We start from the raw sequence: 16,454 nt of genomic DNA, 5'->3' as shown, positions 1-16,454 counted from the left end.
TAACATCAGAACATAACAGAAAGCATAAGAAAGCGACAGAAAAGAAGCAACAGACAAGGGGTGACAAAAGAAATCAAGGTGCAGACACTATATGAAGTCTTCCCAAAAGACTACCTCTGGTATATCCTTCCCGAAAAGATATAACTAACTATAAAATACTTCCCTAAAGTATCTGTGTGACCTGGCCAGGAGTCTATTTTCAGTCTATCTTCCCCAAAGACAGACACTATCATTTTTCATTCTATCTTCCCTAAAGACAGATTTCTAATATTCTATCTGCTCTAAAGACAGATTCTAATATTCTACCTTCCCCAAAGTAGAGTCTACCTTCCCTAAAGATAGCTTGTCTATTTCTTTCAGAGTGTCTAAAGCGGATTCAAAATAGAAGTAACAGAAAATTTTACGGAAAGTATCGGAATGTCCCCAGTCTTTAGACAGGAATGTTCCGTTACTTACCGAATTCCTGTATTTCTATTACACGGACGAGCTCCCAACTGAAAGAATCTTATCCTTCTCTCTATGCACCGTGATTCCTTTCTGTGTCCCCGAAGACAGACGTCTGGAGAACGTGTCAATGACAGATGCAGAATTATGTCAGAAACAGTTCTATTTATTGTTGTCGTACAGGGCCTTATATACTTTCAAACATACATACAAGAATAGCTTGAGTTCTTATTACAATAACAGCAGTACCTTATAGAGAAAGAAAGGCATCTCTCATTATAATAATGCTGACTAGAAACTTTCCTTATAAAGACAGAAGGTAATTGTATACATAGTCACCCTTCAATATGATGTCACCCAACCTCTTGTCCTTCATACAGATCACACAGCTAATTCTGTTTAACCCTTCACCCCCAAAAAGGAAGAAATTATGGGTAAGGACATAATTGAGAAGGATTAGAATAAAATCAGGTGATTTTCCTATTTCATGACGTAAAGTCATGATTTTATTAAAGACACGGAGGCGAGTATTGCTATTCTCCTTCTTTACTCTGACCAATAGCAGCAAAGAACAAATAAAAATATTGACACATGTCATCAGCCCCTCCCCATAGTCTCTCTATAACAGGCCACACCGCCTGCAAATCCTCCTCTTTCTTTGTAAAACCGAACAGTCCAACCGAACCGCCAACCAGGAACCGGAACAGCCTGGGAAACAAAAGCGCCATCCATCCGGAAGCGAACAGGAACACCAGGAACAACCTCGAAGAACCTCCTGAAGCAGTCCACGTCACATGACCGGCTGGAACCGAACTGCCGACCCTCCGAACCAGGACGTAGAACAAAGGACACCACGGAACTGACCGATCTCAACCTGAAAAAAGGCGAAAACAGAACCATGATAGAAGCAAAGTGGTGCATGGTATGCACAAACAAATGGTTGCGACAAACCTACTCAGGAAAAAACTCATAGAGTTAAATCAATATGCAAATGACATACAATCAAAATCATTCCAATATTAAACTCACATAGGGAGGGAAAACGTAGGGTGGGCAATACTCGCCTCCGTGTCTTTAATAAAATCATGACTTTACGTCATGAAATAGGAAAATCACCTGATTTTATTACAAGACCCGGAGGCTCATATTGCGAGTTCAAAGTTAAGACAAATTTTCAATGATTGACGAGAAAACGTGAGGACCTGGACGGAAGTAAAATTCTCTGAATGTGGACACTCTGGACCAGTCTGCCAATTTCAAAATGTCCTCCAACCTGGCGCCAGACACCGCCAAAGAGGTAGCGGATGCCCCCCTAGCGGAATGTGCCGAAAAAATGGAAGTGTCCACGCCCGCCAATTCCATGATCCACTTCATCCACCTAGCCAGCGTGGGAGTGGTCACCGGGGCAAAAGGACGAATGGTAGAGAGGAAAAGATGAGGAAACTCCCGTGAACGATGAAGGGAAGTTCGAGCTTCATACTCCTTGAGGCATTCCACCGGACAGAGAGAAGGTGAGGCCGGAAAAGCCGGATAAGCGACTGAGCGTATGTGAGACTTGGTCCTCCTAGAGATGTCAAAGGAGACCCCCTCCGGAGTATACGAGCGGGCATCATAATCCAAAGCCCGGACGTCGGACACCCGCTTGCAGGAAATTAGACAGAAAAGAGTGACGAGCTTCGCCGACAGTTGCCTCAAGGACAGGTCTGAATTCCGAGGCCAAGAAGATAGAAAGGAAAGGACACAAGACACGTCCCAAGTAGCCGAAAATCTGGGCCTAGGAGGCCGAGACATCCGAGAGCCGCGCAATAGACGGCATACCAAAGGATGTTGCCCCGCAGGAGTACCATCAAACCCCTGGTGGGACGCAGAAATGGCCGACCTGAAAAGGCTGATCGTGCGATAGGCCTTGCCCTGGTCGAAAAGAGAGGACAGGAAGTGCAAGATCTCCGTCACAGGTGCCGAAACGGGATCCAAGTTCCTAGCCACGCACCAGCGATCCCAAGATCCCCAGGCAGATCTGTAAGATCTTCTGGTCCCTGGGGCCCAGGCGTTCTCCAAAAGGACTCTAGCTGTTCCCGAAACTCCCGGGACCTCCCAGGGTCCCCTGAAATTCGACACGCCAACAGGCGCAGAGATCCGTCCAGGAGAAGAGGATGCAGCTGGTGATTCGGACCTCGGAGGAGAGTCTGAGAAGTCGGGAGCAGGTACGGGGTCTCTATCATCATCTCCAGAAGGTGAGGAAACCACGACTGGGAAGTCCAAAACGGGACCAGCAGAACCAGATCCGCTGAATGACGGCGTACCTGAATCAGGGTCCTGGGAATCAGTTGGAAGGGGGGGAATGCGTAGAGCAGACCCCGCGACCAATCCTGCAGGAACGCGTCCACAGCTTCGGCCTCTGGGTCCGGGCGCCAACTGTAGAAACGTGGCAGCTGCGTGTTCAAGCGGGAGGCAAACAGGTCGATACAGCAATGCCCCCAAAGAGACGTTAAGGACCGGAACACCGCTGGATCTAACTGCCAATCGCTGGAGTCGGAGAGATATCGAGAACTCCAATCTGCCCGAATGTTCTGGACGCCCGGAAGATATTCCGCCAAGACAATCAACTCCTTGTCCAGACAGTAGTCCCAGAAATCCTTCGCTAACCGAGATAGGATGGTGGAACGTGTACCGCCCATGCCATTGATGTAACGCACTGCCGACACGTTGTCCATGCGAAGTTGAATGCAGGCCTTGGCCGTGTCTCTCGTGAAACTCCTGATTGCGAACGAACCTGCCAACAGTTCCAGCGCATTGATATGGAATCCCGCTTCGTCCGCTGACCAGCCGCCTCCGGTCGAGATCCCCTCGCAGTGAGCTCCCCAGCCCGACAGGCTGGCATCCGAATCCACCACGAAGTCCGGACGATGACCGAAAATGGCTTTGCCGTTCCAAGCTTGTAAATTGTGGATCCACCAGGACAACTCCTCCTTGGTTTCCTCGTCCAGGGAAATCCAATCCGCATAGGAAGCTCCTTTCCGGAGGTGGGAAATCTTCAGACGCTGGAGGGCCCGGTAATGTAGTGGGGCTGGGAAGACCGCCTGGATAGATGACGCTAGAAGCCCTATGATCCTGGCCAGTTGACGCAACGGGATCTGGGAGGACGACTCGGCCCTGCACAATTCCTTCCGAATGGACCGAACCTTGGACGGTGGTAGGCTGAGAGTCCCCGCCGTGGAATCCACCAGAAACCCCAGGAACTCCATCTCGCGAGCCGGGATGAGACAGGACTTCTCCTGATTGAGAAGGAAACCCAGCTCCAACAGGAGATCCATAGTCCAGCGAAGATGAGTCAGCAACACCGCATGATCCTGTGCCATGATCAGGATGTCGTCCAGATAGACGATGAGGCGAACTCCCCGACTGCGCAGCCAGGCCATAGCAGGGCGCATCAGCTTGGTGAAGCACCACGGAGCTGAAGAAAGGCCGAAAGGGAGGCACGTAAATCGCCAAACCCTGTCCTTCCAAAGGAAACATAGAAGGTCCCTGGACGCGTCCTCGACAGGGACGGTAAGATAAGCGTCCTTCAGGTCCAACTTGACCATCCAATCGCCCACTTGAAGTAGGTCCCGAAGGAGATGGATGCCCTCCATCTTGAAATGGCGGTACCTGACGAACGCGTTGAGAGCGCGTAAATTGATGACGGGCCGCAGCTGGCCCCCTTTTTTCGCCACCAAGAAAATGTTGCTGATTACCGCGCCAGTGGATGCCGGAGCCGGCTCTATGGCCCCTTTGCGGGAGAGATCCGATAGCTCTGAGTCCACAAGTATGCGGCTCTCTACCGACAGCACTGCCGGGCGTGGGGGCGGAATGGACAGATGAGAAGATGTCAGCTCTATGTGGAAACCCCTGACCGTGGAGAGAATCCATCGGTCCGAGGTGATGCGTGACCAAGCTCGAGAAAAGAGCCGGAGTCTGCCCCCTACACAAACAGGCAAAGAATTGAAATGAGGCATCGGTCTTACCATAAGGTCGTCTGGAACCAGGGTTTCCTCTGTATCCTCTAGGCCTCCAGGATCCTCCCCGGGAAGGGAAAAAGGATGACGACTCTCGCCTCTGCTCCTGGAACGCAGGTCTCTGGGAGAAGGAGCCTCTGCCCGTAGCACGGGACTGAAAATGGGCACGGCCGGACAGACGGCCCCTGAAACTGCCGGCCCTGGTAGAGACCCTACCGTGAAACACCCGCTTCAATGAAGTTTGGGCCTTATCGAGTGCTGTAAACGCACCGACGAACCGACCTAAGTCTTTAATAAAGGACTCGCCAAACAGCAGGCCCTGTGCCTCCTTACCGGCTTCGGTAAGCGCCAAGTTGGAGAGTTTAGGCTCAACCTTGAAAAGTATGGCCTTGCGCCGTTCAATAGCCAGGGACGTGTTAACGTTTCCTGCTACGCAAATCGCGCGCTGCACCCACTCGCGCAGCTCTAGAGGGTCTACCAGCTTACCCTCGACCTTGGCAACCTCGGCCAAGTCGAAAATCTTTGCCAGTGGGCCAAATATGTCCAGGAGCTTGTCCTGACACGCACGCAGGGCTGACTCCAGACCCTTTCTCGGATTCCACCCAGATTTGGCGAGGAATTGGGTCATTTTGGGGTCTACCACTGGAGTCTCGCAAACCCTGTTCGGGATTATGGGTCTGGGGCATTCTGCCCTAAGCTTGTTGCGCGCCTCTTTGGAGAGGGGGCAACGCACGCGGGCCTCCAAATATTTGGAGACGTGCTCCAACGGCAACCACTCCGCAGACCGAGGGTGGTGTAGGGAATCCGGGTCAAAGAGCGGTTCCCCTGATGGGTCTGTCAAGGACACATCTGCTGCCGAAAACCTGGAGCTGCACCCGGGTAAGGGGTTATCTTCCATGACCCCTGATGGGTCCTCCTCTGCCTCCTCAAAGGCGTCATCTAAAGCCTCCTCCTCAGAACCGATCTCAGAATTGGTATCCGTTTCCTGCAGTGCTCTAGCACTTTTCCAGTTCCGCGTGCGTTCTGCCCGACGCGTACGGGCTCTCTTGCGCGGACCAAGCGCGCCAACATTGGTGGAAACATCATCACCCATACTATTCCTTTTTCTGGAGGCAGAAATCACTGGCCCGGTGGGTGGGGACACCATGACGGGCTGCGGGGTTTGAGAGGTAACTGGATGGGCCGCAAGGGCCTGGGCAATAGTCTGGGAGATGACTGAAGTCATAGATCCCATGGCTGCAGCAATGGCGCTAGATATGGACGCCTGAAAATCCGTATCATGACCGCCAGGGATCGGGGCATGACCATCTTCCCCTGAAGGGGTTAATTCCATTAGAGGAAGATCCTCCTCTGCAGGGCCCTGGGCAGCATGCACATTCTTAGGCATGATGGCACTATTAATGCTTGGCAAAAATATATAAGCTAACTGCAGTATTAATGATAGGGGACACTAGATGGGAAAGGCTGGCAGAGGGGATTTGCCCCAAGACCAGTAGAGGGATAGAAATCGCTAAGGCAAAACCTGCAAGAAAGACCGAGGACGCAGCAATGCGGCCGGAGCTCCGATAGCGATGACGTCACAAAGCGGAAGCGGAAGTGCCCGAGATCTCGCGAGATCTCGGGCGCGCCCGCCAGGAAGAGCCGAGGGAGACGCCGCAGCCGCGCTGAGGTAAGCGGCGGGAAAAAAGACCCGCCAGAAAAGGAGGAGGAGCAGAAGAAGGGTACCGAGGGGCGCAGTAAGCGTGGGGGTATAAACGGAGCGCAACTAAAAGGGAGCGCAGAGTAACCTCCTAAATGCCCGCAGGCGAGGAGGAAACAAGGGAAAAACCCAAGTTCACAAACAGAAACCCAAAGCACATATATATATATATACAGCAATAAATATAGCAATAAATATAGCAATAAATGGCCCCAAATCGCCCCAAAAAGGGGGGAAAAAACCAAAACAAGATAAACCAAAGCCAACAGTATCACTATAAATACATGTGAGTCATAATGACAGAAAATTCTCAATACTTATCTCTGCGGTCAGCAGCAAAGAAAGAGGAGGATTTGCAGGCGGTGTGGCCTGTTATAGAGAGACTATGGGGAGGGGCTGATGACATGTGTCAATATTTTTATTTGTTCTTTGCTGCTATTGGTCAGAGTAAAGAAGGAGAATAGCAATATGAGCCTCCGGGTCTTGTAATAAAATCACACTTCTCCTTACCCATAGCTGTGGTCCTCAGAAAGAATTGCGTGGCTTCCAACCCATCATGATGTTTAATTGAAGTATAGAGGGACTCCACGTCGCACGTAGCGATCAACATATCAGGTTCCAAGTGTATACCCTCCATTTTTCTTAGGATGTCCGTCGTGTCCTTTAAGTGAGTAGGCAACCCCTCCACCAGTGGCTGTAAAAAATGATCAATGTATTTACACACGGCATCATTTAGGCCATTCACCCCCGATACGATGGGCCTACCAGGGGGTTTCATCGCATCCTTATGTATCTTAGGCAAAAGATATAGGGTTGGGATCACAGGGTGATCGGGCAACAGGTGGGAAATCTGTTTCCTGGAAATAACCCCTTGTTCAAACCCGGACTGCAGGATAACCTCCAAGTCCTGCTTGAACTTTATTAGGGGGTTAAATGTTAATTTCTTATAGCAGTCGGCATTTTGTAGCTGTCTCTGCACCTCTTTCTCATACATGCGTGTGGGCCATATCACGATGTTACCGCCTTTGTCAGCCTGTTTTAGGACCACATCATCCCACTTCCCAATCTGTTTTAATGCTTCTCTTTCACCAAATGTACAATTATCTCTCCCTTTTTGGTCAGAGATATGTGAAAGTTCATTTTCAACCAATTTCACAAAATAATTCACATTGGAATATAACGACAGTGCAGGGAAGTTTTTTGACTTTGGAATCAGGGATTTGGGGAACCGTCATCAATTATATATATAATTTCACTTTTTACATTTATATTCAAATTAAACCCTCTTTTAACCTTTACCTTTTACATTCAATCCCCCATGTCATATGGTAGATATTGATATTGTAGAGACATTACACTGCGTATTGTAGTGAAATAAACCTTGTGTCTGTCCAATATTCCCAATCGTTATTATGTATTTAATCTATGTGCGATATCTCTACTTGAGTGACGGACCCTGGGTTGAGCTCATCCCTGATGACGGCGTTGACACAGCTGATGAATAGGTGCGCAAGTGTTGCTGGAGGATGGGCGGTAGTGACGCACTGCTCACTACCTAGAGTTTGGGCGGAAGTGACGTAGCGCTATGTGATGAGGTAGTCCAGCCAGGGCACAGGTGATTGAGTGTCGACAATCAGCCAGGGACGTTGTGATAGGTTCGGGGCACATTTCTCTCAGCTGCGATAGTATTTAAGTGTATATGCATTGACCGAATGGACACGCCCCTTTTGAGGAAGCTGTGCGAAACGCGCGTCAGGGGTGCGCTCACTCAGGTCTCCAGGTTGGTTCCCCTTTGAATGTTATTATTGTTACATGTATGCATGTTCTCATGCTGGTAGCGTATCTGGGTGCTAGGTGTAATCTGTGATTTATTATACCACTTGGTGTTGACTACCCTGCTGCACATTGCACCCATTTATGCTGAGAATAAGACCAGCATGGTGTTACTTATGTCTTTAAGCTGACGTCACTCTATGGTCTGGTTTATGAGATGGTTTATCTCAGATATTTTAGCCATTAGGCTTAATTAGACCAAGAGTGGATGGTTGTAACGGACCGTTTCAGCAGACAAGGGGTTAAGATCCGTTTAGGCGATATGCCCCTTTCCGAGAGACAGGCACAGCTACTGCAGAACACCAACCTCCCGAACTGGATACAAAATAGCACTCCAAACTGGAACCTCGCGGATAGCTGCCAGCAGACGAACAGGAAAAGCGTATCAGTCAGCTTACACTCCTGGCAATCAGTCTCCAACAGCATACAGGGAATCCCCCTAATAACGAGACAAGGCTCCGTGTTGAGGGTCAAGCAGTGCTCTGATGTACTGGCACACCCAGCCTGGTTTTTATTACAGTTTTGCAAATACAGAACAGATACAACACATCCCCACAATGCATCATGGTTTCCTTCTCTCTGTCCCAGAGACAACCGAAGGCAATCCAATTATCTCTCAGGACAAAGGGAGATCGCCAATACACATGTGGAGACAACAGGACAGACATCACCATTTAAACACACAATGGCACACCCCCACAGCAAACACAGACATTTAACATATCCCCAGATAGCTCAAGTCTGAGTGCATATCATTAGGTGAATGGCACTCAGAATACACGAATACAATACTATTAGCTATCTGGGTGCCCTCACATAACATACAATTTAACCGAACGCATAATAACATAAAATACAATTCTACAGACAGATTTAAGCTGTGCGGCCGGTCTGTTTTCTCCTTTAAAGTTACTATGGGCCATAATCCTGAGGCAAGAGGCTTTTAAACAGCCCTCTCCAAAACCCAGTGGCGAGGTTGGTTTCGCCACACATCTCCCCCCCCCCCAGGGAAGACTAACCAGATACCTGACCTCACGCCGGTCGGTACCTGAGTTAGTCTGGCAGCCCACCCACAACCCAATACTGGACCTGTTGAATTTCGTAGCCTGTCTCTGTCCAGTGAATCCACCAAGGTTATATTGGTAGCTGGTACTCCCGGTCTCTGAGTTGCTCCCTGGCTTGGAGTGGAGGTTGCTTTGTGGGCAGGGATCAGCGGGACTCTGCCCTGGTGCCAGCACTACCACGGAAGAAGCCTGGTTGGAGTCTGGTTGTTGGAGGGAGAAACCGACTGTCTCCCCTTTGGCTAAACAGCCCTGTTGCTGGGGGGCAGGACCGACTGTCCCTACCCCCTGTGCTGTGAGTGCAGAGACCACGGTCCCATCTGCCCTGTTGTGGGGCTTACTGTCTCCCCCTGGTGCGTTAAGCTGCCGCTAGGGAGAGGTGGTAACGAGCTCCTCTCCCATACATACTTCCAGCCGCTGGGGAGGGCGACCGACCGCCTCCGCTCCCAATACAGTGTCCTGCTGCTGGGGAAAGGAGACTGGGCTCTCTATTCCCTGTAGGACACTCTGCCGCTGGGGGACAGGACCGACTGTCTCTGCCCCCTGTAACTCCGCCTGCCGCTGGGGAATGGAGACTAGGCTCCCAATTCCCAAAAAATCATGCTGCTGCTGGGGGGCAGGAACAACTACCTCTGCCCCCTGTAACTCAGCCTGCCGCTGGGGAATGGAGACTAGGCTCCCAATTCCCTGCAGGACTGGTGGAGAGACCTCGGTCCCATCTCCACCGGCCACCTGGGGTTCTTCCCAGTAAACATCCACAATATCCTCCCAGCTGAAGGGCTCTGGACCTTGGTCTGACTTCTTGCTGTCCTGCTGAGCCTTCCCAATGGAGTGGAAAAGATCTTGGTAGTCCTGCTCCAGTTCCCACTCCAGAGTTGCTAGGTGAGCCAGGTCTTGCTCTACCTCATGGGGGTCATCCCAATTCTGCCTAGCCTCCTTCTCGTAGAAAATGTCCTGAAGTCTGGACTGTGCAGGGCTCCCGAAGTCAGGCTCTGCAAAGGACTCCCATAATGAGCCAGGACCATCAAACTCCTCTCCCTCTGGCTTGTCATGCTCAGCTGTCCAGGGTATAAACTGTGCCACGTACCACCAAAGCGCCTGGTAGGCATCCTCCAGCTATAGCTCCTGCCATACCCGGTGCTCTAGTTCCTTCACCCATTCCTCCAGGGGCTGCTCTCCCAGGAAGGGCATCCGCAGGGCCACTTGCTTCTGCAACCGCTGCTCTTCACTGGGGAGACTCTCACCTCGCTGGTATTGTACATTATCCAGGGCCTGGTACCAGATGCCTTTCCTTAATGCATCCCGGCCATCCAGGTCCTCCTCCTCGTATAACACTGCTGGTTCCATCCTGTTGCTTTTAGGGTTGCTGTACTGGGACATGCGTTGCCCTTAAATTGTAGAATCCACAGAAATGGTGTCTCCTGTAGCTGTCCTTCTGGCTGTAGGAACGATCCCACTGCTGCCACCAATGTAACGGACCGTTTCAGCAGACAAGGGGTTAAGATCCGTTTAGGCGATATGCCCCTTTCCGAGAGACAGGCACAGCTACTGCAGAACACCAACCTCCCGAACTGGATACAAAATAGCACTCCAAACTGGAACCTCGCGGATAGCTGCCAGCAGACGAACAGGAAAAGCGTATCAGTCAGCTTACACTCCTGGCAATCAGTCTCCAACAGCATACAGGGAATCCCCCCAATAACGAGACAAGGCTCCGTGTTGAGGGTCAGCAGTGGTCTGATGTGCTGGCACACCCAGCCTGGTTTTTATTACAGTTTTGCAAATACAGAACAGATACAACACATCCTCACAATGCATCATGGTTTCCTCCTTTCTGTCCCAGAGACAACCGAAGTCAATCCAATTATCTCTCAGGACAAAGGGAGATCGCCAATACACATGTGGAGACAACAGGACAGGAATCACCACCCAAACACACAATGGCACACCCCCACAGCAAACACAGACATTTAACATATCCCCAGATAGCTCAAGTCTGAGTGCATATCATTAGATGAATGGCACTCAGAATACATGAATACAATAATATTAGCTATCTGGGTGCCCTCACATAACATACAATGTAACCGAACGCATAATAACATAAAATACAATTCCACAGACAGATTTAAGCTGTGCGGCCGGTCTGTCTTCTCCTTTACAGTTACTATTGGCCATAATCCTGAGGCAAGAGGCCTTCAAACAGCCCCCTCCAAAACCCAGTGGCGAGGTTGGTTTCACCACAATGGTGATTAGAGAGGCGCTCCCTGGTGGACATCCACTCTCCGCTTCATCACTTTGTTCTCCTTTCATTGTCCTGCAAGGTCTGGATCCTGCCCGGCCCTGGTTTGAGAATACCCCTGAAGAAGTTCGCCTTGACGCCTCAGATGCAGATTTTGTTGATGTCATCCACACAGACACCAATAGAATCACTGGTAAGCAGTGGTACAATGAGGGTGATAGTTGTCAGGTCGAGATAATAATTGTGATCTTCTCCAGGTGTCGGGATTATAAAGCCTATCGGACATTATGATTTTTACCCAAATGGAGGAAGTCACATGACCGGTTGTCCGAGCAAGCTCGCATTTCTGATCAACAGTAGCGGTAAAACTTTCTAATAAAGACCTCCGCAGTGTGACCGCTCTTACAGTACAGACGTCCGCAGTGTGACCACTCTTACAGTACAGACCTCCGCAGTGTGACCGCTCTTACAGTAGAGACCTCCGCAGTGTGAGCGCTCTTACAGTACAGACCTCCGCAGTGTGACCGCTCTTACAGTACAGACCTCCGCAGTGTGACCGCTCTTACAGTACAGACCTCAGCAGTGTGACCGCTCTTACAGTACAGACCTCCACAGTGTGAGCGCTCTTACAGCACAGACCTCCGCAGTGTGAGCGCTCTTACAGCACAGACCTCCGCAGTGTGACCGCTCATACAGTACAGACCTCCGCAGTGTGACCGCCCTTACTGTACAGACCTCCGCAGTGTGACCGCTCATACAGTACAGACCTCCGCAGTGTGAGCGCTCTTACAGCACAGACCTCCGCAGTGTGACCGCCCTTACAGTACAGACCTCCGCAGTGTGACCGCTCATACAGTACAGACCTCCGCAGTGTGAGCGCTCTTACAGTACAGACCTCCGCAGAGTGACCGCTCTTACAGCACAGACCTCCGCAGTGTGACCGCCCTTACAGTACAGACCTCCGCAGTGTGACCGCTCATACAGTACAGACCTCCGCAGTGTGAGCGCTCTTACAGTGCAGACCTCCGCAGTGTGAACGCTCTTACAGTACAGACCTCGGCAGTGTGACCGCTCTTACAGTACAGTCCTCCGCAGTGTGACTGCTCTTACAGTACAGACCTCCGCAGTGTGACCGCTCTTACAGTACAGACCTACGCAGTGTGACCGCTCTTACAGTACAGACCTCCGCAGTGTGACCGCTCTTACAGTACAGACCTCCGCAGTGTGACCGCTCTTACAGTAGAGACCTCCGCAGTGTGACCGCTCTTACAGTAGAGACCTCCGCAGTGTGAACGCTCTTACAGTACAGACCTCCGCAGTGTGACCGCTCTTACAGTACAGACCTCCGCAGTGTGACCGCTCTTACAGTACAGACCTCCGCAGTGTGAGCGCTCTTACAGTACAGACCTCCGCAGTGTGAGCGCTCTTACAGTACAGACCTCCGCAGTGTGAGCGCTCTTACAGTACAGACCTCCACAGTGTGACCGCTCTTACAGTACAGACCTCCGCAGTGTGACCGCTCTTACAGTATAGACCTCCGCAGTGTGACCGCTCTTACAGTAGAGACCTCCGCAGTGTGACCGCTCTTACAGTACATACCTCCGCAGTGTGACCGCTCTTACAGTACAGACCTCCGCAGTGTGAGCACTCTTACAGTACAGACCTCAGCAGTGTGACCGCTCTTACAGTACAGACCTCCACAGTGTGAGCGCTCTTACAGTACAGACCTCCGCAGTGTGACCGCTCTTACAGTACAGACTTCCGCAGTGTGACCGCTCTTACAGTACAGACCTCCGCAGTGTGAGCGCTCTTACAGTACAGACCTCCACAGTGTGAGCGCTCTTACGGTACAGACCTCCGCAGTGTGACCGCTCTTACAGTACAGACCTCAGCAGTGTGACCGCTCTTACAGTACAGACCTCCACAGTGTGAGCGCTCTTACAGTACAGACCTCCGCAGTGTGACCGCTCTTACAGTACAGACCTCCGCAGTGTGACCGCTCTTACAGTACAGACCTCCGCAGTGTGACCGCTATTACAGTAGAGACCTCCGCAGTGTGACCTCTCTTACAGTACAGACCTCCGCAGTGTGAGCGCTCTTACAGTACAGACCTCCGCAGTGTGACCGCTCTTACAGCACAGACCTCCGCAGTGTGACCGCCCTTACAGTACAGACCTCCGCAGTGTGACCGCTCATACAGTACGGACCTCCGCAGTGTGAGCGCTCTTACAGTACAGACATCCGCAGTGTGAGCGCTCTTACAGTGCAGACCTCCGCAGTGTGAACGCTCTTACAGTACAGACCGCCGCAGTGTGAGCGCTCTTACAGTACAGACCTCCGCAGTGTGACTGCTCTTACAGTACAGACCTCCGCAGTGGGACCGCTCTTACAGTACAGACCTCCGCAGTGTGACCGCTCTTACAGTACAGACCTCCGCAGTGTGACCGCTCTTACAGTACAGACCTCCGCAGTGTGAGCGCTCTTACAGTACAGACATCCAGCAGTGTGACGCTCTTACAGTACAGACCTCCGCAGTGTGAGCGCTCTTACAGTACAGACCTCCGCAGTGTGACCGCTCTTACAGTAGAGACCTCCGCAGTGTGACCGCTCTTACAGTACAGACCTCCGCAGTGTGACCGCTCTTACAGTACAGACCTCCGCAGTGTGACCGCTCTTACAGTACAGACCTCCGCAGTGTGAGCGCTCTTACAGTACAGACCTCCGCAGTGTGAACGCTCTTACAGTACAGACCTCCGCAGTGTGACCGCTCTTACAGTACAGACCTCCGCAGTGTGACCGCTCTTACAGTACAGACCTCCGCAGTGTGACCGCTCTTACAGTACAGACCTCCGCAGTGTGACCGCTCTTACAGTACAGACCTCCGCAGTGTGACCGCTCTTACAGTACAGACCTCCGCAGTGTGACCGCTCTTACAGGTACAGACCTCCGCAGTGTGGACCGCTCTTACAGTACAGACCTCCGCAGTGTGACCGCTCTTACAGTACAGACCTCCGCAGTGTGACCGCTCTTACAGTACAGACCTCCGCAGTGTGACCGCTCTTACAGTACAGACCTCCGCAGTGTGACCGCTCTTACAGTAGAGACCTCCGCAGTGTGACCGCTCTTACAGTACAGACCTCCGCAGTGTGACCGCTCTTACAGTACAGACCTCCGCAGTGTGACCGCTCTTACAGTACAGACCTCCGCAGTGTGACCGCTCTTACAGTACAGGACCTCCGCAGTGTGAGCCGCTCTTACAGTACAGACCTCCGCAGTGTGACCGCTCTTACAGTACAGACCTCCGCAGTGTGACCGCTCTTACAGTACAGACCTCCGCAGTGTGACCGCTCTTTACAGTACAGACCTCCGCAGTGTGAGCGCTCTTACAGTACAGACCTCCGCAGTGTGACCGCTCTTACAGTACAGACCTCCGCAGTGTGACCGCTCTTACAGTACAGACCTCCGCAGTGAGCGCTCTTACAGTACGCCTCCGCAGTGTGCCTTACGAGTACGACCTCCGCAGTGTGACCGCTCTTACAGTACAGACCTCCGCAGTGTGCAAGCTCTTACAGTACAGACCTCCGCAGTGTGACCGCTCTTACAGTACAGACCTCCGCAGTGTGACCGCTCTTACAGTACAGACCTCCGCAGTGTGACCGCTCTTACAGTACAGACCTCCGCAGTGTGACCGCTCTTACAGTACAGACCTCCGCAGTGTGACCGCTCTTACAGTACAGACCTCCGCAGTGTGACCGCTCTTACGCTACAGACCTCCGCAGTGTGACCGCTCTTACAGTACAGACCTCCGCAGTGTGACCGCTCTTACAGTACAGACCTCCGCAGTGTGAGCGCTCTTACAGTAGAGACCTCCGCAGTGTGACCGCTCTTACGGTACCCCATGGTGACCGCTCTTACAGTAGCAGACCTCCGCAGTGTGACCGCTCTTACAGTACAGACCTCCAGCAGTGTGACCGCTCTTACAGTACAGACCTCCGCAGTGTGAGCGCTCTTACGTACAGACCTCCGCAGTGTGACCGCTCTTACAGTACAGACCTCCGCAGTGTGACCGCTCTTACAGTACAGACCTCCGCAGTGTGACCGCTCTTACAGTACAGACCTCCGCAGTGTGACCGCTCTTACAGTACAGACCTCCGCAGTGTGACCGCTCTTACAGTACAGACCTCCGCAGTGTGACCGCTCTTACAGTACAGACCTCCGCAGTGTGACCGCTCTTACAGTACAGACCTCCGCAGTGTGACCGCTCTTACAGTACAGACCTCCGCAGTGTGACCGCTCTTACAGTACAGACCTCCGCAGTGTGACCGCTCTTACGTACAGACCTCCGCAGTGTGACCGCTCTTACAGTACAGACCTCCGCAGTGTGACCGCTCTTACAGTAAGACCTCCGCAGTGTGACCGCTCTTACAGTACAGACCTCCGCAGTGTGACCGCTCTTACAGTACAGACCTCCGCAGTGTGACCGCTCTTACAGTACAGACCTCCGCAGTGTGACCGCTCTTACAGTACAGACCTCCGCAGTGTGACCGCTCTTACAGGTACAGACCTCCGCAGTGTGACCGCTCTTACGTACAGACCTCCGCAGTGTGACCGCTCTTACAGGTACAGACCTCCGCAGTGTGACCGCTCTTACAGTACAGACCTCCGCAGTGTGACCGCTCTTACAGTACAGACCTCCGCAGTGTGACCGCTCTTACAGTACAGACCTCCGCAGTGTGACCGCTCTTACAGTACAGACCTCCGCAGTGTGACCGCTCTTACAGTACAGACCTCCGCAGTGTGACCGCTCTTACAGTACAGACCTCCGCAGTGTGACCGCTCTTACAGTACAGACCTCCGCAGTGTGACCGCTCTTACAGGTACAGACCTCCGCAGTGTGACCGCTCTTACAGTACAGACCTCCGCAGTGTGACCGCTCTTACAGTACAGACCTCCGCAGTGTGACCGCTCTTACAGTACAGACCTCCGCAGTGTGACCGCTCTACGTACAGACCTCCGCAGTGTGACGCTCTTACAGTACAGACCTCCGCAGTGTGAGCGCTCTTACAGTACAGACCTCCGCAGTGTGACCGCTCTTACAGTACAGACCTCCGCAGTGTGACCGCTCTTACAGTACAGACCTCCGCAGTGTGAGCGCTCTTACAGTACAGACCTCCGCAGTG

The 16,454-nt window shown here is 52.0% G+C and overlaps 1 protein-coding gene across 1 annotated transcript in view; it reads left to right on the top strand.

Moving 5' to 3' along the window:
* The window catches only part of LOC122941120 (pancreatic lipase-related protein 2-like), a 133,762-nt gene that overhangs the window by 55,895 nt on the left and 61,413 nt on the right, over positions 1 to 16,454 (top strand). Inside the window, exons 6-7 of the mRNA XM_044298143.1 lie at positions 11,357 to 11,467; positions 11,532 to 11,636. Coding sequence (XP_044154078.1) covers positions 11,357 to 11,467; positions 11,532 to 11,636 — 216 coding nt within the window. The remainder of the gene's footprint in view (positions 1 to 11,356; positions 11,468 to 11,531; positions 11,637 to 16,454) is intronic.

Source organism: Bufo gargarizans, chromosome 6, assembly GCF_014858855.1.
Source record: "Bufo gargarizans isolate SCDJY-AF-19 chromosome 6, ASM1485885v1, whole genome shotgun sequence".
Lineage (NCBI taxonomy): Eukaryota > Metazoa > Chordata > Amphibia > Anura > Bufonidae > Bufo > Bufo gargarizans.
Note: the sequence above shows the minus strand (reverse complement) of the source record. Positions and strands in the feature narration are given on the sequence as shown.